Below are 22748 nucleotides of genomic sequence, written 5' to 3'. Positions count from 1 at the left end.
AATGATTTATAAGTCTAATAAAGGTAAATATTGAAGAATTATCCTTGCTATTATGGTAATGTTGACAATATTGATTGGAATCTTCATATCTTAGGAAATGTTGACTTGGTGATTGATATTTCCTTGATTCGCTCCTTCAATCATGGGACTTGATTGTGCTTGTTGCCCAAGTATTCATTACGTATCTTCAAATGGTCCGAGCTTTGAAGGGAAGCTGCCTTACTCAGAAAGGTGCACTTGAGTCTGTATTGTCCGTACTTAGTAGGGACCACTGCGCGGATAATATTCTATCAATCAAGTTATTCATTTCCCGATTTAGCTTTATTTGATTGATTTCATAGTCTTCATAAGATCTTTGATTGATTGTTGACTTTTTGATTGGAAATCCTTGATTAATATTTTTTGATATCTTTGACCATGCATGCTTCCATTTTCACCTCGTTTCCATATTAAGTGTAATTGATTATTTTATTATTAACCTTTTCCTAATTTGTAACTTGCTTGGAATCCACTCCCAACAATAGCCCCCAGTTTTTCTCTCTAGATATCTATCTAGAGAGGAAAATTGTAAAGTTGTCAATTGCTGTCGTACTCAACACGTAACTTGTAAAATTGATGGTAGTGACAAATGTAGATGAATTTTCTTGTGTGGTAACTTGTAAAATTTATAGCCCCCGATGTTTCCTTGTGTGTTTTATGAGCATCGTGTCTCACGCTATGCCTCTCTCAGTTTTGTAGATGTATGTTTACTATGTTGTGTAGAGATTTGGCGAATGTATCGTTTGTAAATAATGTATGTGTATCCCTTGTATTTCGTATATGTATTGTATTATTGTATGCATCTCATATGTATGTGTTTCAGTTGTATTACGGTATGTATTTCAGTTGTATTATAGTATGTATTTCAGTTGTGTCTTTCTGTACTGACCGGTCAGATTTGCTGAGATATCCGTACTCGGTTTTTCTGTTTGAAACCTGCTTAACATGTTGGAACTCAAAAAGGCATATGACATGTGAATAAATTATTGTCTTCACCTATTGTTTTACAACCACTTTGAAAAAGAAAACGATAAAAGGTCGTAAATCAACAAAGTGTAATAATTTCAACGTTCAAGAGGTGAATAATTTCAAGGGTAAGTATAAACAGAGACGGATTGATTCATTTCTATACCAAACTGAGTTCGGATGTAGTAACTAAGTTCAAAAATCAGAAAAGACAAACTAATTTGGTTTGGTATGGTTCCTAACTGAGTACGGATAAGAGAATTGAGTTTAAATTTCAAAAAGACAAATCAATTTTATTCGGTTCCGGACTAAGTATGGACGGAAGGATTGAGTTCAAAATTAAAAAAGGACAAAGAAATAAATTTACTTCTGTTCCATCCTGAGTATGGACGGAAGAACTGCGTTCAAAATTCAAAAAGGACAAAGAAATGAATTTACTTCTGTTCCGTACTGAGTATGGACGGAAGAACTGCGTTCGAAATTCAAAAAGGACAAAGAAATGAATTTACTTCTGTTCCATACTGAGTATGGACGGAAGAACTGTGTTCGAAATTCAAAAAGAATAAATAAATTTATTTGCTTTCGAGCCGAGTTCGGAAGTCAGAAATGCAACCAAAATAAAGAGAAACATCTAAAGCACCCAATGACGGGATGAGAATCTAGAGTACATAAAAATAAACAAGCTAAACATGCATTGAAAGAAAGCAAGGAAAAAGTAGGTAAAATGGTACTTGAAACGAGTAATGCTTACAATTCTCCGAATGTCATTAGACCAACTCAGTTTGTAACAATCCGTCCATATTGGTCCTCCTCAAATCGCACTTGGGCCATAGCTTTAGCTTGCACATCTTTGAATGTTGCACAAGGGTACTTAGTTAGCTCCTTGTATAGCCCATCTTCTTCAAAAAGGCCTTGACATAATGCTTCAATTGCAGTGGGGATGTCACACTTACATATTTTTACTTTCTCCTTGTTAAAGCGATTTAAATAACTCCGAAGTGTTTCTTCACTTAGTTGTCTAATGTGGTATAGATCGCTTGATTGTTTCTCAAGTGGGCGACTAGTTGCAAATTCTACTTTGAACATGTTGATCATGTCTGCAAAAGACCTAATAGAATAAATAGGTAAATTAATGAACCAAGTAAGGGCCGGACCTGATAAAGTGGCTCCAAAACTTTTGCACATGATCGCCTCTCGAATATTTTGTGGTACAAAGCTAGTCATCATCTTTTGTTTGTAGAGCGCAACATGTTCATCGGGATTTCCAGTACCATCGTATGTTGGCATGTTTGGAATGACAAACCGCTTTGGAATTTCCACTAGCTCAATGGATTCGACAAAAGGTGAGTCGGCATAACTGTTGTCAGCTTCTTCCTTGATTGGCCGAGGAACACCGGGGATCTTGTTGATCTTTTCTTCTACTCACTTGACATGAAAATCTACTATCTTTTTCAAAACTGACTCCTCCCTACTCAGAACGGACTGTGATTTCCCAACTTTTTGATGAAACAAAGCACGAGGCGGGGTACGATCTCGAGATCTGAAAATTTCTTCGTTTTTATGTCTCGAATTGACATTTGTTGCTGCTATTGAGTGAACTTGATTCCTTAAGGATTCGTTCTCAAGAGTTAGTTGGGCTAGTTTGGCTTTTGTTTGGATTTTTCCTTCCAACAATGTTTCTATTTGGATTTTTTGTGAGTCTAGGGTTTTCCTCAAGGAATTCATTTCCTCATGGATGTCAGCCATGGTAATCCATCCTTGGTTTCCGGACATGGCTTGGATTTAGGTTTTGTGTTTAAAGGTTTTAGCAAATTTTTGACTACAAGCCCCAAGGTGGGCGTCAACTTGTTTAGGACAAATCTTAGAAAAGGGTTTCTACGAATTCGTTAAAGGTTTTATGGGGTATTAGTAATCAAATCTGCCAAAAGAAAATAAACACAACCTCCAAATGAATTATTTAAGAGCAATAAAATGATAGAACTATAATGATAATTATGAATCAAAGAACAAAGATCAAGATAAGAGAGGCATTTCTGAGTAAGGACGAACTGGTGTTAGTAAGGACGACATAAATCAGAGATTTTAATATAAAAGTGTAGTAAATTGTATTAGACAATGTATGAATAAATTCTTTAACAAGGAGCCTCCTATTTATAATGATTTATAAGTCTAATAAAGGTAAATATTGAAGAATTATCCTTGCTATTATGGTAATGTTGACAATATTGATTGGAATCTTCATATCTTAGGAAATGTTGACTTAGTGATTGATATTTCCTTGATTCGCTCCTTCAATCATGGGACTTGATTGTGCTTGTTGTCCAAGTATTCATTACGTATCTTCAAATGGTCCGAGCTTTGAAGGGAGGCTGCGTTACTCAGAAAGGTGCACTTGAGTCTGTATTGTCCGTACTTAGTAGGGACCACTGCGCCGATAATATTCTATCAATCAAGTTATCCATTTCCCGATTTAGCTTTATTTGATTGATTCCATAGTCTTCATAAGATCTTTGATTGATTGTTGACTTCTTGATTGGAAATCCTTGATTAATATTCTTTGATATCTTTGACCATGCATGCTTCCTTTTTCACCTCGTTTCCATATTAAGTGTAATTGATTATTTTATTATTAACCTTTTCCTAATTTGTAGCTTGATTGGAATCCACTCCCAACAATGATATAATTTAGAAATATACATCTCCATTTTGCAACACAAACCAAATTTAGGGTTTATTTTATGAGTAATGCTATGTGCAGTTCTTAGGGCTGCATATAAGCATTTAATATACTTTCTTTTTTAGTATTAAGTTGAGAATTTATCGACAATTCACAAGTAAAACGGTGTAATAAATGTTTATTTATTGTCTTGTTCTTTCCATTTTTAGCTTCTTATATGCAGCCCTAAGGGTTGTATATATCTTTTTCTTTATTTTCCTTATTTTATTTATGTATTTATTTTTATTATTTGCATTATTCACTTTCGCTATTAGAACTTAATTTATTTATTATTTTTTCTATCCTAAATTTATATTTGCATACCTTACCTTCCCTTCCATTTCTTCATTCTGTAACTAGCTTTTTGGCCTGTTCAATGCACGGGTTGTTACTTGGGTTAATTATTTTCATATGTAGGAAGATTGTTTCAATTCTAAACTTAAAAGAAAAAAAGAGAGAGGTAAAACCGTGAAAGAAGATGAATGAATTTAGTTAGATATATACACGTGAAGATTGTGGGATATAAAATGACATATTATTTTAAATTATATTTAAAGTCTAGGAGATGAAAATACAATTTTTATTATAATTTGTATGTTTATGTAATGTGTATTAATTAAAACATTATTTTATTATGGTGGAAATGAAACACTTTATTTTATTACTTGAATTTGCAAGTTGTATAATGCATAAAGAGTTAAACATAAATATTAAAGGAGATGACATGTGGCATATGAGGTGAATAGTGACTTGTGAATTGTGATGTCATGTATGTGTCATATGAAAAATTTGTGGTTTGTGTTGAGTAATTAGTTTTTGATGATTGTAAACTAATGATGATTATCTATCTAACGTGTTTGTTAAGTTATGCATAGAAAGAACAAGTTATTCTTGGAACAGGATACAAGGAAGCTCAGCAATGTCACACACACACACACACACACACACACACACACACACACACACACACACACACACACATATATATATATATATATATAAGGAACCTAAGCAATATATGATAAGCAATAGAGAAACAAGAACAATGATGAGTGTTGTGGTTGATAAACATGATGATGGCTAAAGAACCATGAAGGTAACTATGTAAATAGGTGTTTGCATATGTTAGCTTCATAAGGTAAGTACACTATGCATATATGAGTTGTATATGTGTAGGGGTATTTACATAAACTTTAAGTTTAATTAGTTCTCTCACTTGAAGTTTGTTTATGACAAACAAACTTCAATCTAATGTTTCTCTTAAGTGTTTATGTGAAGACAGGAACTGACTTAGGTGAAGTCAGTGGGTTGGAACATAGAAGACTTCAAGAGGAACAAGAGAGAATGAATGAACCTAAAGCGGGTTCTCCCACAAGAACCAAACCACGAAGGAACCAGAAGATATTCTCTAACGAGATGCAGAAGGAACCTTTGGCAGGCTTTCCCACGAGAGCCGGAGCATGTTCCCTAACAGGTACATGAAGAGTTCCATGTTCCCTAACAGGAACTTAGTTCTCTAACAAGAACTATCTAAGTTCCCTAACAGGAACTTAACGTTACCCCGAGATCTAGAAAACATCAATACTACAAGATTCTAGAACAAGAGTTTCAAAGAAACAACATGAAGACGGAGAAATCGAAGTATATCGCTCTAGGATTCATGTAAGTATGTTGGACATAAAAGTCCGTCTAGAACAAGTCTAAAGAACCAAGGTGAACTCATGATAGTCAATGAAATTAGAGTTACTGACTTGTCAGGAACTCAGAGACTGTCAGAGTTCCGAAACCTAATCGGAACTTAGGTCTGCACGTCGTTAAAGGTCGCAGGTTGAATTTAATGATATAAATATTTACCTAATACGTGCATATCTTTTAGGGATTTGGTTTTACAGAATAAAAATATTTATTTTCTAATAAATCCCTTTTGGAAAAAGATTATTTATTTTTGGAAAATATTTTCAGTAAAATAAGTTTTAAATAAATAAAATCTAATTTTATGGCAAGTATATCTTTTGTAAAAAGATATGGCAAGTATATCTTTTGTAAAAAGATATGGTAAGTATATCTTTTATAAAAAGATATGGAAAGTATATCTTTTGTAAAAAGATATAGTAAGTATATCTTTTGTTAAAAGATATATTAGTATATTTGGAAAATATAAGATTTAGATTAAATCTGATTTTATGGTAAATATCTTATTATTATTGATAGAATATATTCTTAACAAAAGATATATTTTTGGAAAACTCATTTTTGAAAAATATCTTTAATTGATTTGGGTGTACTATAAATATGCTCATATGTATTCATTCAAAGTTGAGGCTGATGAAGCTTAGTGGTCGTGCTTAATGGTTTCATCCTTCACCACGAAGCTAAGTCAAACCTCCAGATCGAAGTTCCAGTCAGGTTCCGGCTACAGTTCGTCCAGTAAGTTCCAGACAGATCTCGAGTGTCCAGCGTATTAGTTTTATCTCTTTGTTCATTGGTATGTATTTAGAGTTATTCTTTGAGATCTTGTAATTGGGAAAAAAGGGTGTTGAGTGTTTTATGTATTGGGGTGTGAGAGTTCGTGAGGATTCTCGTTATAATTGTATAGTAAGAGTAGTTTGTGTAAGCTTCTAGGTGAAGCTGTGGTTTTGTACTTAGGTGGTACAAGTATTTAGTACTTTGGCAGTACGTGTAGTGCTTTGGTGGTACGAGTGAATTTAAGTGTGGTGCTTAGATTGGGTAGGATAGGGTCCTATCAAGTAGCAAGTCCAGTGAGGAACTTGTGAAATAAAGGTCCGTGTCTAATAGGTTGTAACTTGGTGTTTGCCCTATTATAGTGAAGTGGTTTGTGTTTGAAATCCATAAGGTAGGGTCGAGGTTTTACTTCCAGTTGGGTCTTGGATGGTTTCCTCGTAAAATCCGCTTTGCATTGTCTAAGTTTCTAACAACAATCAGTTTTATATTCCGCGAAAAGTAGGCACTAGGAACATACTACAATTCACCCCCCTCTTGTAGTATATCATCCGAAATATCAGTTTGTGTTTTCAAATACTAAGTATAGATATAGATATCCTAATTAATAGAATTATTTGTATTGCACATAAAATGCGCGGGGAATTGACTGTTAGCTTGGTGTAATTGTATCCTTAGGTTAAAAGATAGTTCTAGTTCTTGGATTTTGATCCCTCCGCTATTTGGTTCATGATTTTGAAATTTTATTCTTCCTTGTACTAGTCCCCAAACTCTTGCTTCCTTTCTCTCTCAAATACCCCCAGATTAGTTGCATCTTTCTTCCTTCTTTGCAGGGTAATGAAAGGGTTAGATGAGACTTTTTTCTCCTCTGAAAATTAAGGAGGCCATGTTCAACATAGATGATGGTAAAGAGGGCTGCCTAGTTAATATAGCATATTAACGAAATATGTCAATATAGTGGTAAAGTTGTAATTATGATAGGTTGCTGCTATTATTTTATTGTTATTCTATCTATTTGCTAAGCTGGCAGATAACTTCACTGTAGGAACAAAAGTTAACGTTTATTTTGAATTCCGTTAGGCCTCATATTTCGTATTGTCAAACTCTATCGAACCCCGTACTGTAAAACTCTTTCTTCTTCCTCTCTCCAGTGTCAGCTCTCGTATTTGGTCTTCAGCGTATTGGAGCAATTCAATTAACCCATCTAATACAAATAAACATGCAATTAAAGTTTAATCGTTGCAACAATAGTATCACCAACTAATTAAAGTACAATCACCAACTATTACACATTCCTTTGAAGCCGCAAACGGCACAGTGCTTAGTCGCTGCGCAACCACATTGTGAAAACCCTAACTTGACAATTTGCAGTCGCCACTGCACAACTGAGTTAAGTATACCAAAGGTCCTTTATGTTTGGGGTTTATTTGATTTTAGTCCCTAATGTTTGAAATGGCTGAATTTAGTCCTTCAACCACCACTAAGGATGGTCAAATTGCTGACTTGGACAAACGCGAGGGAAATGTTTGGTGATTATGATGTAAAACATCAAACATGAGGAACCTGCAATAGATGACAATAAGGAGGAGTTAACGTCAGTTAAGTGGAAGTTAAAGGTCCTGACCCTTTTTACAATTGTTCCCTTACTAAAGACGCGGAAAAGTCTTTCTTCAAAAAAAAAAAGACGCGGAAAAGTCAGTAATACCCCCATGCATATAAACGGTCCCTGTTAATATTAACAGGGATTTTCTCTGATGGTAAATCCTCTGGTCCTGATGGCCTATCTTCAGCGTTCTTGTAAGACCTTCTAGCTAGTTGGGGAGCACGTGATTTATGCAGTTCAGTATTTCTTTGCTTATCGTCCAACCCATTTATATAATTGTGTTATGCCTGTTGGTTTCGGGGTGAAATTTTCAACCTAAACCTTGCCCGTTAAATTTCGTGTCGGAATTGTGTAGACCCAATTATATTAATGGGTAGAGAATTTTTAACCCAATCCCGCTTAATTTGTATTGAGTTTGTGTTGGGTTATTGTGTCGTGCCTGTTTAAAACTAACCTTTTTAATTTTCACTAACTTGTTGATTAAATTAAAGCTTAATTAACTAAATTTAGTGAACAAAATGAGAATTATGGAAAAGGACATTGATTTTGAAATTCAGAGAACCGCAAAGAAGATATTTGCTGCAAGAAAACAGAACGTGTGGCAACGGCTTCTTCCGTGAAGAACTTCACCCAATTTTCTCTCTCTTCTTCCCCCGCTTAAAATTCAACTCTTTCTTCAAAATTTTCAACCAAATTCAGCTTTAATCAATGGCACAGTTCATTCTACAAGGCCGATTGAAGCTGCTATTGAACAGTGATAACCCAGCTCAATGTAAGCTTATTGGGGTAAATAGAAGTTGTGGGGTGTTTGGTTTTGGTGATTTTTGCTCGATTTTTCCACTTAATTTCAACGAAAACATTGTTAGAAGAAATGGGTTGTCGAAAAAAGTGACAATAATTGCTTCTGCTTCAAAGGGTAGTTCAAAAAATTCTGTAAATGGGACTGTTAATGGAGTTTTTAATGGTGATAGTAGTGATGATTATGAAGATGAAGATGGTGATGATGATCTTTCTTGTTTCAGGGGTTTAGTTCTTGACATTTCTTATAGGTCAGTTTTACTCCCTTTGTTTTTTAATGAATTTGTCAATAATTGTTTCAAAAGCATGTGGTTTGTGTTGCTTGGGATTGCATTAGAATGAAATAATGATCTTAAAAATATTTATTTATGTGTTTAATTAAGGTATTATAATGCTTGTTTATTGAACTGTATGGTATGTAGCTTATGTTTTGAAAATTAGTGTGTAGCCGTGTAGGTTATGTAGGGTATGTGCAAGTCAATTTTCTTTGTTAAGGAAAGTTCTGTACTGATGCAAAATGATTTGATAATAAGTTTATATTGATTTTGTAATGATATGCTAAAATACATTGAGTTGAGATGAGCACAATATGAGAAATCACAAGGGACAATTATGGAGGACCTTACCCTAGGTACGTGCTCATTAGTGTATGGCTTTAAATGCAAGAAGTATGGACTTTTTTGCATGAGAATAATCAACCAAATATTTTTGAAAATCGGATAGATGTTAGATTGATTAAATGCTACACCTTGTTCCCCAGGAAAGATGAAATGAGGTAAATTGAGAAGGAACTACCCATTAAGTTGTTAGCCTAGTGGTCGAGGCCAAGTTGGCAGTATAATATGTTTCATGTCTGATATTTACTTTGTCTTGATTTGTGGAAATCTTTCGTGTTAGTGTTGTTCTATTCGCCTTCCTTAGACCAAGCTGAAGAAGAAAACATTGAGAGGTTAGCCTACTTCTTAGGAGTTAATATCTGTCTTACAACATGGAGGTCCTCAACATAGACTTTTGCACTTGGATGGGTTTGGTGAATCTAGTTGTTAGTGTTGTAATTAGTTGATTTACCCACTATCTAAACCACTGATCTTTACAGCAAAACTAAATTTCACTATAGAAGTTAGTGGTGTAAGTTGGAGACCTAGGTGACAATCACTCAATTTGCGATGTCTTGCAGACCACTGGTGTTGAGGTGGTTTGCATTGTTGGAGAGCTGTACTTCGTGGCTTCTCCATAAAATCTCACTTACCTCCCAATGACAAAAAGAATTATCCAAAGAGAATTGACAAATTTAGGGTGTAGAAAAATTACTATGGTTTCCAACTGGGTGAATGAATAATTGGGGTCCGAGAATCTAATTGCCACCATTTCACTTCTTGTTGGTGATATGATACAACTCTATGAAGTACAGAAACCTTGCATTTGTCTTGTTGCCATTAAAGTATCAACTAAAACCTGGCCAGATCCCCAACCTGCATTGAAATAAAGTGTTTATTTTTTTCATGAATATAGGGAGTATGTATCTGAGGACCCTTCACCAATTGCCATTTGATTACTCTGAACATTAGTCAAGTCATGGTCCAGGAACATGCTTATAGTTTTCCTATCCAACTTGTTATTTTATGTCTGTGTAAATTGATAAGCCATTATTGAATAAAATAGATTTGAGTAAGTTGATGGAACACAATAATAAGGCCTGACTTGATCATACTTCTTAGTAGTTTATTTGATAGAAAATTATCAATACAGTTCAGTTTCTGTTATGGATGAAAGCACGTTAAGGTTGCAGACTTGCTGCAATGCTGCACATACTGTTTCTTGTCTACATTGGCCATATCTTAGTCTTACATTTGATTAACAAGAATTACTCAATTACTTTTGAGCTATGAATTAGTTTCTAAGATAATATTGTTAACCAAAGCTTACTTTAAAGAAGCTCTGCTTGTCCTTGCCAGACCTGTCAATGTTGTCTGCTGGAAGCGTGCTATTTGTCTGGAGTTCACAGAGAAGGTTAGACTTATGTGGGCTGCTTCTTCTGCTGATGCACTCTTATTTGGGCTACAACATCTTTTCCTAAATATAAAGCTGGCAATAAGTATAGAAACTTGAAATTTGCATATAGAACTTTAAAAAACATGGACTTTGACCCTCTATTTGATATAAACGACTTTTTTTTGAAACCTGATATAAACAACTTTATATTTTTATTATTTGTAATGTCCCAATATAATCTTTCTATATCCTTGTAAATTAATGGTACTAGTATTTTTTTTTATTTTTTTTTTCTCGAAAAGCAAAATTCTCTCTTTTTACTTACAATTGTTTATTTATGGAAGTATAAAATAACTTCAACTATTCTTGATGCCAAAATCTGATGGGAAGTTTATATTGGAATATTAGTATTATGCTGTTATTGTTAACTTAAATCTCAAGTGGAAGTTGAAAATTTACTGAATGCCTGAAACTTAATACAGAAGGTTTGTTGATGAGGCTGAAGCAAAAAAATTGATTGTAGTGTATGGTATTTATGTTGATCCAGGAGTTTGGCTTCAAGCGTAGCTATGATTTTTTTCCATTAATTTTGTGTGGGGAGGGGTGCGTTGGGGCGGGGGGGGGGGGGGGATTGGAGGGAAAGGAGGTACAAGGAGGGTTAATGAAGAAGGATTTATGTACAGGAAATCACTTCGCGCACTCAGTACTAGGATAGCCCTATTATATAATTTAAATTATTATTATAATTTTGCAATTTTTCTGTCAAGGGTATCTCATTTTGGGTAGGAAAGTAATTGATAGGGTCCATTTCCGCCATGATTTCGATTCTTTTGGAGCAATTTGAGTGATACACTGATCTGCATTTGATGGAGAACTCTAGCCATAGAGTGTGCTACAGAGTTTCATACTCTCTTTCCATAAACAATTCAGAATGATGAGCATAGTAACTAAGATATCCAATATCCCACTAAGATGAAATTCATCGGAGCATAAAACACGTTATGTTGGTTTTTTGCACAAAATATCCTGCAAACAGAGGCAGTTTCTTCCATGGGCATACTCCATCACACCTTGGACCTCGCCACAGATGCAGCAACAACACACTCATCATCATCACTGGACACTGCACCAAGACCCACCAGGCCACCACTCCTGTGTCTATGATGGCAGTTTTAGTATGTACTTTAATTGCTCCACCAGAGGGGGTCATCTAGTGTCAGTATTTACTTCGATGCATACTCGCAGTAGTCATTTTACCAGCTTCAAAAAACTGAATGTGACAGAAAGCAAACTCAGATTCCCATGTTGAGTTTGTTATCATTTCTTCCACACCACACACCCTAGTTCCATATAATCAAAACACTAAACTCCTCTGTATCACATCTATGCCTTGGCCAATCAATTTTATACCTAAAACAAATCGCAGTCTAATGCAATTTTTCTGTAAAACCATTCTAATTCCAGAAACCTTTGACCCAATTACACTCAAACAAAGCATGAGAAGCGGTCTCCTCTTCTCTCCTCCTCCCTATTATGTATATTACTTAATCTATCTGGATTAATATGACAATAACTCATGGAACTTTATGTTCACATATTGGATCTTTTGTTTGTGGCATATTATTGTCTTTAGTTGAAATACTTTTCCTAATTGATCTGATCTTCATAGAAGGGTTGTTCATGCTCGTAACTTTCTATAGATTTCCCTGACTTCATCCTTTTAAATTTTTAACTTCTTCTGCAGGCTGATGTTCTGGAATATTACGATCAGACAGTAAACTCACCTAATGGTTCTTTTAATATACCAGCTGTATTAAGGGTATATATGGTCTACGTTTTCTGCTTGCTTTATATTCCAATTTGTCAAATTATCTAAGCAGAAGTGTTTTTTTGTCCAGGTTCCACATCTACTTCAGGTAATGAAGAGAAAAAAAGTCAGAAACGTCCTAAGCCGCAAAAATATCTTCTATCGAGATGATTACATGTGTCAGTAAGTTGACATGAAGTAAAGCTACTTTATATGCTTATTGCTGCTCTTGTATGCTTTCCATTTCTCCAATATTCCACTTCAACGTAACTATATAAACTTAAAAAATGCACAATAGATCTGCTTTCCTACTTTAATTTGAATGAAATATCTTGGTTTTTGAGCTTGTACTTCCATTTTTGGCATATGCTAGTGAAATTCTTGTCTTTGTAAGCTCCCCCATATATAGCAGCCTGCAGCACAGTAGGAAAATATACAAATTGCAATTTTTGAACATTTTGCACTGCACTGCATTTAATCGCTTATGAGCTTTTCTTAATTGTGTTCTATTGTGCTCCAAACGACTTACCAATGGACTTTTAAATCTCTCTAGGTACTGTAAAGTGACAAATAATTTGACTATAGATCACGTGGTTCCAATTGCACGAGGTGGAAAATGGGAATGGGAAAACCTGGTAAGTGCACCTCCTGGAGAGTGGTACTTCATTGATGAATTTATTCATCTTTGCTATGTTTTCGATGAGATAAAACTAACCTAAAAGTACAAAGCCTTGTATGTTGTCAATTTGATCATATCAAGTTGGAATTTATGGGCTTGTACTTGGTTTCTGTGCATGCACAGTCTAACTTTATTATGACATAAACTTTATTACTGTAAGAGCATGTGAAGATAACAAAGCCGAATTTGATTATTAAACTTTTCTTTATTGCTATCAAAGATCTCGGATTCATGCAGCCAGCCACTTCTACTGGCTTGTAAAGCTGATTATCCTAGAATTCTAGAAACTCTTAAATTTCTCCCATGTTAGTTCTAACTTCTAAATAAGATATTCGTTTCTTGTACCGTCCTGCTAGTAATTGTCACTTTCATGGTTATCTTCTTATCTAACCGGTTAAGTTCTGACAACTATGATCTATAGATTTAAACCATAGGGTAGTAATTATCATTAGAAAACCTTGTATTTTGACAATATACCAATGTATTGTACCTGTGTAATCAAATTTGAAGTCATATTATTGTGCTTTCTTCTGATCTGGTGGTGCTGAAGTAGTTTCAGCTGAGGCCTGATTATTACTGTGCTGACTACAGGTTCTTGCTGTTGAAATTAAATTGCTGATTCTTTTTCCGGTAACCTATATATTCAAAACAGGTGACAGCTTGCATTAGATGTAACTCGAAGAAGGGCCACAAAACTTTAGAAGAAGCAAACATGAGTCTTGTTAAAGCCCCAAAGGTACATCTTTTCCTTTAAATGATTGGTAAATAACTCGAGCAGAAATTATATGCCTTGGAAGTTAACTTGTTCAATTTTGCTTCACTTGGATTACCTAGAGGCTGTACATTCACACCAATCCAACTCCTAATATTTTCATTCTTTAATTTTTTATTTTTTTTTATTTTTTTTTATTTTATTTATTTATTTTTTTCCGGTATAGAGAGAGTCACAAAGGGCTGTCATTTAAGGTTATGCACTCAAAAAATTGAATTGTTGTTATAGCATATGTATTCAATACTCACTGTAAAATTTTCACTTGAATGTTGAGTGATTTGAACGTCGAGTGATTTGAACGTCACAAAGTGAATGTTAATATGCTTTGAAAATATGCTTAATATGTTTGTACATGCTCTCAAGCAGACTTTAGGTGTATGAAGTGAAAGTATATTACAAGTGTTATATTTTCTTTCACAGAAAATCTGACCTGCTAATCTGTTCAAGACTATATTGTTTTGCAGGCACCAAAAGATTATGACATACTTGCTATACCGCTGACAAGTGCAACTGTAAGGATGCTGAAAATAAAAAAGGGAACACCTCAGGAGTGGCGTCAATACCTTCCAAAATGACGGCTACAACTGATTAGTGGCACTGCCTGAACATGTAAGGTGGTTGTATATAATTATCGGTCCTTCATGTACCCTTATGCCTTATGGTATCCTAGTTACGCGTCAACTGTCTCTAATGTTACAGGGCATCTGATGTATCCGTGGCCATGAGAAGAGATTGGTAGCTCTGTAAATTGTAAATTTAGGAAACGATCTCTTCGGGTTTTCATGGCTGACACAACTAATCAATTAATTCTCTCTAATATAAGCAAGGAACTGCCCTTTTCTTTACCTTATTTTTTATTATATAGGAATGCTTCTATGAATGATAATTCTGTTATAAACTTCTCTTATATTTGTGTTTTGCATGAATATCCTTGTTCTGGAACTTGTAACTTAATTCAGTTGGATTTCTATTGGAAATCTAAGTAATGCAATTGCACATTTCTCTATCTGCCCAACAGAGGAAGCCGATTTGTGTGGAAGTATATAAGTACTGTACTTTTATACCTTCGCACACGGCTCACCTAATAGGGAGGAAGTAGTAATGGAGTGTTGTTATGTATATGTGAAAAACTGAAAATGCAGAGAGTGAGGGATAGCTCAATTGGTTAGAGCTTCTCTCCCGTTTCAGGAGATCTTGGGATCGGTTCTCACCCCCGCCCTTGTGGCTCTCTAAACACCAAAGAAAAAAAAAAAAAACTGAAAATGCATGACAATACAACGGGGCCAGTTTGGAGGGAAAAAAAAACGGGATGGGGCTTACTGTATAGTAAGAAAGCAAAACATGGGTCAGAAATACAAGGAAAAAAAAAAAGGAGAATGCATGTATAAAGTGAAAACGTACAATACATGATGTACATATAATACTTACAGTTTTCAAAATTATTATGATTTTAATAAGTTTAAATAATTTTTGATTCATTATGGGGCATATATCATGTACTTTTTAAAAAACAAAAAATCAAAAAACAGAAAACCACATCAATGTCAAATGAACCATAAATAATTAAAATTAATTAATATATATAGAAAATCACCACCCCTCCCCTTCTTCTTCCTTCCTCCTTCCTCCTTCCTCCCATGGCATCAACCCCCCTGAAGGAAGTATTTTCCGTAGCTTCCTCATTGCTATTCACTGTCAATATATACACATTACAAGGCTTATCACAAGCCACTAATTATACTATAAACTAGGAGAAGATATTCACACAAAATACGTGAGCTACAAATTAGGAAACATAATATTTACATAGTCAAAGATATATTATGCTAAAATATCTTCACACACACCCATAGCCGAAGTGGGAGGAGGACGGAGCTTAAAATATCCCGAAAATCTTCAAATAACACTCGTGGTAGTCCTTTAGTAAAGACGTCCGCAATTTGGTGTTGAGATGGAACATGGAGGACCCGAACTTCACCCCTAGCCACCTTCTCACGAACAAAAAGAATGTCCATCTCAATATGCTTGGTACGTTAATGATGTACCGGATTACCCGAAAGGTAAATAGCACTCACATTATCACAATATACCAAGATAGCCTTCATAATCGGACAATGTAACTCCAATAACAAATTACGAAGCCAACATGACTCAGAAACCACATTGGCGACACCCATGTCTCTACCTCAGTACTAGACTTGGAAAGAGTAGGTTGGCGTTTTGATGACCAAGAGATCAAGTTATCACCCAAAAATACACAATATCCGGACGTGGAACGTCTCGTATCGGGACAACCACCCCAATTAGCATCTGTATAGGATATAAGTGTAGAAGTAGATTATGGATAAAGATGCAAACCATGCTCAAGGGTACCTTGTATGTAACGAATGATCCGTTTAAGATCAGCCATATGAGTGTCCTTCGGATGATGCATATGTAAGCATACCTGTTGCACGACATAAGAGATATCCGACCTTGTAAAAGTAAGATATTGCAGCGCCCCAGCAAGGCTGCGGTACAAAGGTCGTATCTGCAAAAGTTGAACTCGAAGCACTGACCTTTGGCTTTGCTTCAACCGGAGTGGCCTCCCTACTCTATCAATGATCTCCTCAGCATATTTCCGTTCTGACAAAAACAAATTACTGTAGGCAATATTTCAAGCATTACCCAAACTTGAACCCCACTGTGATCATACACTTAAGCATGGTGGCGTCCAAAGGGAAAGAAGATAGAGCAAAAGAGTCTCCAACAAGTTTTAGGAACTTGTAAACCGTTCACGAGGTGAAGGTTACACCCCTTAACGATCCAGGAGATCGTCAACTCCAATAGGTCTGGAACCATAACTGGTAGTTCGGGGATGAAGGTACAAATCCAATCTAAAAGAGATTGAACCTGCCCTAATAATAGGCCTCTACTTTATTTTGATCGTATTCATGTGCGCTTTCTGACTAACGTGCAATCAATAGGATTACCCTAAACCTGTTTATCTATGTTGGTTGAATATTAATGCACAAATAAACTATTATTGGTGATCACTTGAATTATAATCAAATTAACCCTAAACAAGATTATTAATTATCTTATTAAGCGTGATTACAAGTACCAATTTCCTTTAAACATGCATAAAAGGTGTGATCAAGCAATAACAATAAATATCAAGCAACATAATCATAATCATAAATAATAAAATTAATCATAACAATCATAATTAAAAATAATCATCATAACAATAATTATAACAATTATAATCATAAATCATAAAAATAATCATAATAATGTTAAAGCATAATAATAGCAAGATCCTAGGCATGATACTAACAAGATTAATAACAAACCCTAGCATGTCACTAAACATTAAAAATCAAAGTTTTAACCCTAACATGATATTAACATGAACATTAGGAAAGAACATAGGAAGCATCATACTTTTTATCATACTTGACATTTGGAATTTTTAGTTGTTACCTAAACATGATACTAGGAAGATCAAAACACCCTAACATGACATTAGGAATCATAATAACAACCTAAGCATGATTTCTACATTATAATATTAATAAAAACCTTTAAAGCACTTACTTGGATGCCTCGTATCTCTTTCTAATAACAAAATACACGCGTTAGTAACTTCAAGGAAAATATAAAACAATTAAATTAAATAATTGAAATAGAGATTAAGAAATTTTAGACTAGATTTGGGACCAAACCCTCATAAATTAGAACCTTTCACGTCTAGGGCGAAGGCAACTTTGAACAATGTTAGGTATTTCTTGGTCTTGTGAATGCGGAATTTTGTTTGTAAAAAGGTTGGTTTAGAAAAGAAAGAGAAAGAATAAGAATAAGCTTTAGCTTCGAGAGAGAAGAGAATTAGAGAGTTGTTGATCTTTGATGAGAATTGGTGATGAAAAATGGAGATTTTAGGAGGCTATTTATAGAGAAAATTAGCCAAAAGGATAGAAAAACAAATCAGAGTTTCGACGAGAAAAAAAGAAGTTAGCGCCAGGCGCTAATTAATTTTTTCACGCATTTTCTAAATTCAGATAAAATTTAGCCGTACAGAAGGGCAAAATTGCATTTTCCTTAAAAACACTCTTTTATTCTGATTAAAACTCTAAAAAGTCAACAAAAGTCAATTTATCAATGCTAATTGAATTAGGAATGAAAAGAACCTTCTAGAAGAATCTAAAAGACTAAAACCAATCCTAATTTCATTAGGAATGATAAATCCATATTAGGCCCTCCTCTAGATCATTGGGCCGCATATAAGGATCAAACCGGGCCCAGTTTAGTAATTTGGCCATAACTTCCTCATTATTCATCGGAATTGGGCTTATAATATATTGTTGGAAAAGTATTTTCAAACCCCATCCAACTACACCATTATTGGAACCATACTATGGACCAAACAAACTGTATTGGCTGTTTTCTTAAAATAGGTTTTCAAAAACAGAGAGAAAAGAAAAGAAATTAAAACTATCCGCAACACTAGACTTTCCACACTTTCACCTCATTCGATTAGGATTTGACGTGAAAGGTACTCATCACCGGGTTTGGTTTTGGGGAGACACAAATGGGTGTCTACAGTTACCCTTATGCCTTGTCACAAAAATGCCAAGAAAATAATTCAAAGGACCCAAGTCCTTCATAGCAAACTCTGCACTAAGACGGGACATAATAGTACGGCAGAGAGAATTAGAAGAGGTGGTGAGAATAAAGTCATCAACATATAGTAATAAGTAAGCCACATTCGATCCATCACGATAAATAAAAAGAGAATTGTCACTCCTGCTATTAGTAAAACCAATAGAAGCAACAAAATTAGCAAATCACTAATACCAAGCTCTGGGTGCCTTGTGCCTATTTAAGACCATATAAAGATTTCCGCAGCAAACAGACATTATCAGGATGAGTCCGATCACGGAAACCAAGAGGTTGATGCATATAGACTGTCTCATTTAGCTCACCGTGTAGAAATGCATTCTTAACATCAAGCTGATGAATTTACCAACCTTTGGACAACGCTACGCTAAGCACAGTATGAATGGTAGTCGGTTTTACCACTGGACTAAAAGTCTCCCCACAATCAATGCCAACCTGCTATGTTTTGCCATCACCTACAAGACGGGCTTTAAGCCTCTCAAAAGAACCATTAGATTTCACCTTATGAGTAAAATCCACATAGAATGAATGACATTAACATTAGGCGGACGAGGCACCAACTCCCACGTCTTATTTTTAATAAGAGCATTAAATTCATCATCCATAGCCATTTTTCAATTCGGGTCACGAAGAGTAGAAATGGGGTTACGAGGGAGAGGAGACTTCGTAACATTAGAAACCATAGTATTGAAATTTTTTATATTTCGGGTTAGGCTTACTAATACCATTTTTACTTCTCGTGATAATAGTAGAAGAAGGAAGGGGTTGTGGAATTGGAATCAGTGGGCTAGGGGTAGAAGATGGCGCACTTGGGCTTTCTGTATGTGTAGACCGCAAGTGGGCCGTGGGTGATTGAAAAGGCCCATGGTCCACATGTAGTCTATTCTACCCAACAGGAGCTTGCGTGCTATGGGGTTGGGTAGGAGAGGCTGAGCGTGGGTCTGGGCTGGAGCGAGGAGATGTGGGTCGTGTCCTAGGTGAGAGAGGAGAATCCGGGTGTGGGCTGTGAGGGGAAGCCGCTATGTATCTAAATTTTTGGCCATGGCAGGAGGTCCACTAGGTAGTTGCAAATGTTGAATAACAGAAGGGTGCATTCCCTCATCCAAAAGATCATAAGTGTGATTAGTTGGGGTGTAACTTAGCAGAAGAAAAGATCAACTCATCAAACACAACATGTCGACTTATGAAAATCTTATGAGATGATAAATCATAACATTTGTAACCCCTATAATTCGGTGGATACCCCAAAAAAACACAAGGTGTAGATCGAGGTTGAAGCTTATTAATAGTAGTGGAAGGGAATAAAGGGTAACACAAACAACCAAAGACACTTAGGTGAGAATAAGACGGTTTCCTTTAATAGAGAATTTCCAAAGGAGACTTGGACTCTAATAACTTACTTGGAAGAATGTTATGAAGATAAGTTGCCATTTGTAATGCATGGTGCCAAAAAGGAGGCAATGATGCATGAGCAAGAAGAGTGCAAATTATATTATTCAAGGATCTAATTTTTCTCTCGGCCTTTCCATTTTGTATGAGGACATGAAAGACAAAAATACATGCCATTAGATTGACATAAAGCCCAAAAAGGTCCGTTATCATATTCCCTCCCATTATCACATTGAAAAGTTTTAATAGGTCGCTCAAATTGGGTTTGAATAAATGCTTGAAATGCTAACACCTTATCAAACACATCAGATTTTTTAGCTAAAGGAAAAGTCCACAAAAACTTTGAAAAATCATCCAAAATAAGCATATAATAACGATGACCCGATGAACTCAAAACGGGAGATGTCTAAAGATCAAAAGTGAACAATATCAAAAGGCATAGTAGTATTCGAAATAGAAGAAAGAAATGGCAACTTAACATGTTTTCCATGTACACATTAATGACAAACACTAGAGCTAGAGGAGTGAGTACATTCAATGTTTTTATTATTACTAAGAGTCCTTAAAATAAAGGCACCCGGATGTCCCAATATAATCGATCATGCCAAATAGATGAAGCTAAAGTTGTGAAGGTTGATGGAGAAGTGCGAGTGAAAGTGGTAGTGAGTGGATAAAGGTCCCCTTGGCTACCACATCTCATTATTGGCATCTCCGTCTGATAATTCTTCACAGAAAAACCATAAGGGTCAAACTCAATAGACTATCAGTTGTAAACTTACGAACAAAAATTAGATTCTTAATGAGTTTGGGGGCATGTAGGACATTAGAAAGGGACAAAGGTGGGCTAGGGGATGGAAAAATAGTGTTACCACAACCACGAATCGGAATAGTATGACAACTACCAATAATAATTCCATTATGATGATTGCTCAAATTAAAATAAGACGAGAGATTACCGTTGGTGGATGTCATATGAGAAGTGGCACCGGTGTCCATGTACCACAAGGGATCGGGCTGCTGTAGGGATATAATATGCATAGCCGCTTCAATGTCCGTCGGGCATATGAATTGGAATAGTGAGAAGTGGCATACGCCCGTTGGGGTCTTGGACTTAGTAACCCAGACAGTTGTCCCTGCCGAAATGGGCCTTGAGGCTTGGCCCATCCTTGGGTTGGGAAAGGGCATGAGGGAACAACCCATTGTGGCACCCAAATCCCCCACCTTCGGTGACCTCCTCCACCGCCAGACAACCCTCCCTTTACCCCTAATCACCGCCCGACAACCACCTCCTTGATTTTGAAAACCCTAGAAAATTGATTTGGGGGTTTTTATTTTGTGCATCTTGCTTGCATTTGATGCTTGTTTTGGGTTTGATTACGTATGTATGTGGGTTTTATTACGTATGTATGTGATGGTAGGGTGATTTAGAATCAAATTGCAATCAATTTGGACTTAATTTGAGCATGTTTGATTAAATAAGAGCCAAAAATTCAAAGGGGGTGGTGGTCGCCAACGGGGATTAGCGGGAAAGGGAGGGTCAACCGATGGAGGTAGGTCGCCGAAGGTGCCGGGATTTGGGCGGCGGTTCGGTGTGTGAGGGGGTTGCTTCCAAGGGAGGAAGAAGGGGAAGGGGTGGTTGGTTGGTGGTTGGGGTGGTGGTTTATTTTAAGTAATCTAATTATTAAGTAATTGGGTGGGTTAGAGGTTAATTAGAAGAAATGGGAGGAAATTAGAATCTAATTAAGTTAATTAGAGGATAATTATGGAAATGGGTTTCCTCTCGTAAAAATAATGAACGTGGTGGTTTTTTTTAACCCAAAAGTTTTAAAAAGGGTTTTTTTATTTTATTTTATTTATTTATTTTTATTTTATTTTTTTTTTATTTTTGCAAAATGGTGCTTTTAAAAGGTTTTTTTGACAATTATTTATTTATTTATTTATTTATTTATTATTATTATTATTATTATTATTATTATTATTATTATTATTATTATTATTATTATTATTATTATTATTATTATTATTATTATTATTATTATTATTATTATTATTATTAGGAGAATTTGTCAGAAAAAACCTTTTAAATGCCTCATTTTGCAAGAAAAAACCTTTTAAAAGGATTTTTGTTTTATAAAAAAACTTCCACGATCAATTTTTTTGTTAGAAGAAACATGTCCTCCCTTTTCCGGCATTGACAGGGTTTCAAGCATTGACCCTTATTTTCTCTACTTGTACCCAAATTTAGGGTAATTTTTCCTCTTTTTTGGCTCTTCAATTTCCTCTCTATCTTTTTAGAGTATATATGCTACATTGAAAGGTGAATTAGGGCAAAACTACCCAACTCATTCAATTTGAAAAGGTAAATTAGGGTTTCAATTCTCTTTCTACCACCATTGTAGTGACCAATACTCTATCTTCCACCATTGTAGTGGTCAAATTAATCTCTTTCTTCATCTCTCTGATTCCTTAATTTTTGTCTAATTTTGAATAATTAATGGTGAATTGTGGGTGTGAGATTTAAGGAGAACTTTATGGGCTCATGAAAATCCAAAAAGAAAGTGGCTTGCAAATTCTACAACCAGGTTTCGACCCTCTTCTTCCTCCTTAAAGTAGAAAGGTGAGTTAATGAAATGTAATAAAAAAAAACCCAATTTTGATACTATTTACAACAATAATTTAATGAATTTACACTTACTATAGATTATTGTTGCTTGTACACCATAAGAGAGAGAGAAAGCCCAAATATGATTGAAGTGCAAAGCCTTCATGGAAGCAAAGGAGAGAGAAGATATGGAACTTACTTTGGAGGAAATAAGGGGGAAGATAGAAGAAAAGTGTACAAATATAAACTTACTTGGGTGTAAGTGG

The 22748-nt window shown here is 35.3% G+C and overlaps 2 protein-coding genes across 3 annotated transcripts; one reads left to right on the top strand and one right to left on the bottom strand.

Moving 5' to 3' along the window:
* Positions 1-1782: 1782 nt before the first annotated feature.
* LOC145632986 (uncharacterized) lies at positions 1783-2292 on the bottom strand. Its single transcript, XM_081685303.1, has one exon. It carries the CDS (start codon positions 2290-2292, stop codon positions 1783-1785), a length of 510 nt encoding a protein of 169 aa, XP_081541429.1.
* A 6044-nt stretch (positions 2293-8336) lies between these two features.
* LOC145632153 (uncharacterized) lies at positions 8337-14754 on the top strand. Of its 2 annotated transcripts, none has more exons than XM_081684454.1 (7): positions 8337-8833; positions 10538-10592; positions 12319-12393; positions 12473-12564; positions 12935-13016; positions 13713-13796; positions 14280-14754. In XM_081684454.1, exons 1-7 carry the CDS (start codon positions 8493-8495, stop codon positions 14331-14333), a joined length of 783 nt encoding a protein of 260 aa, XP_081540580.1. In that variant the 5' UTR covers positions 8337-8492; the 3' UTR covers positions 14334-14754. The 2 variants fall into 2 exon arrangements, with proteins under 2 accessions (XP_081540580.1, XP_081540579.1); XM_081684453.1 differs by having other exon boundaries at positions 8338-8833; positions 14297-14754.
* The last annotated feature ends 7994 nt before the right edge of the window (positions 14755-22748 follow it).

This window comes from Chenopodium album, chromosome 5 (assembly GCF_948465745.1).
Source record: "Chenopodium album chromosome 5, dcCheAlbu1.1, whole genome shotgun sequence".
In the NCBI taxonomy this organism is placed as follows: Eukaryota; Viridiplantae; Streptophyta; class Magnoliopsida; order Caryophyllales; family Amaranthaceae; genus Chenopodium; species Chenopodium album.
Note: the sequence above shows the minus strand (reverse complement) of the source record. Positions and strands in the feature narration are given on the sequence as shown.

Coding starts and splice junctions, on each gene's coding strand:
- LOC145632986 (XM_081685303.1), bottom strand. CDS start 2,292: ATGCCAACATACGATGGTACTGGAAATCCCGATGAACATGTTGCGCTC.
- LOC145632153 (XM_081684453.1), top strand. CDS start 8,493: ATGGCACAGTTCATTCTACAAGGCCGATTGAAGCTGCTATTGAACAGT. Junction 12,394..12,472: donor ATATACCAGCTGTATTAAGG/GTATATATGGTC, acceptor TTTTTTGTCCAG/GTTCCACATCTACTTCAGGT. Junction 12,565..12,934: donor CGAGATGATTACATGTGTCA/GTAAGTTGACAT, acceptor AAATCTCTCTAG/GTACTGTAAAGTGACAAATA.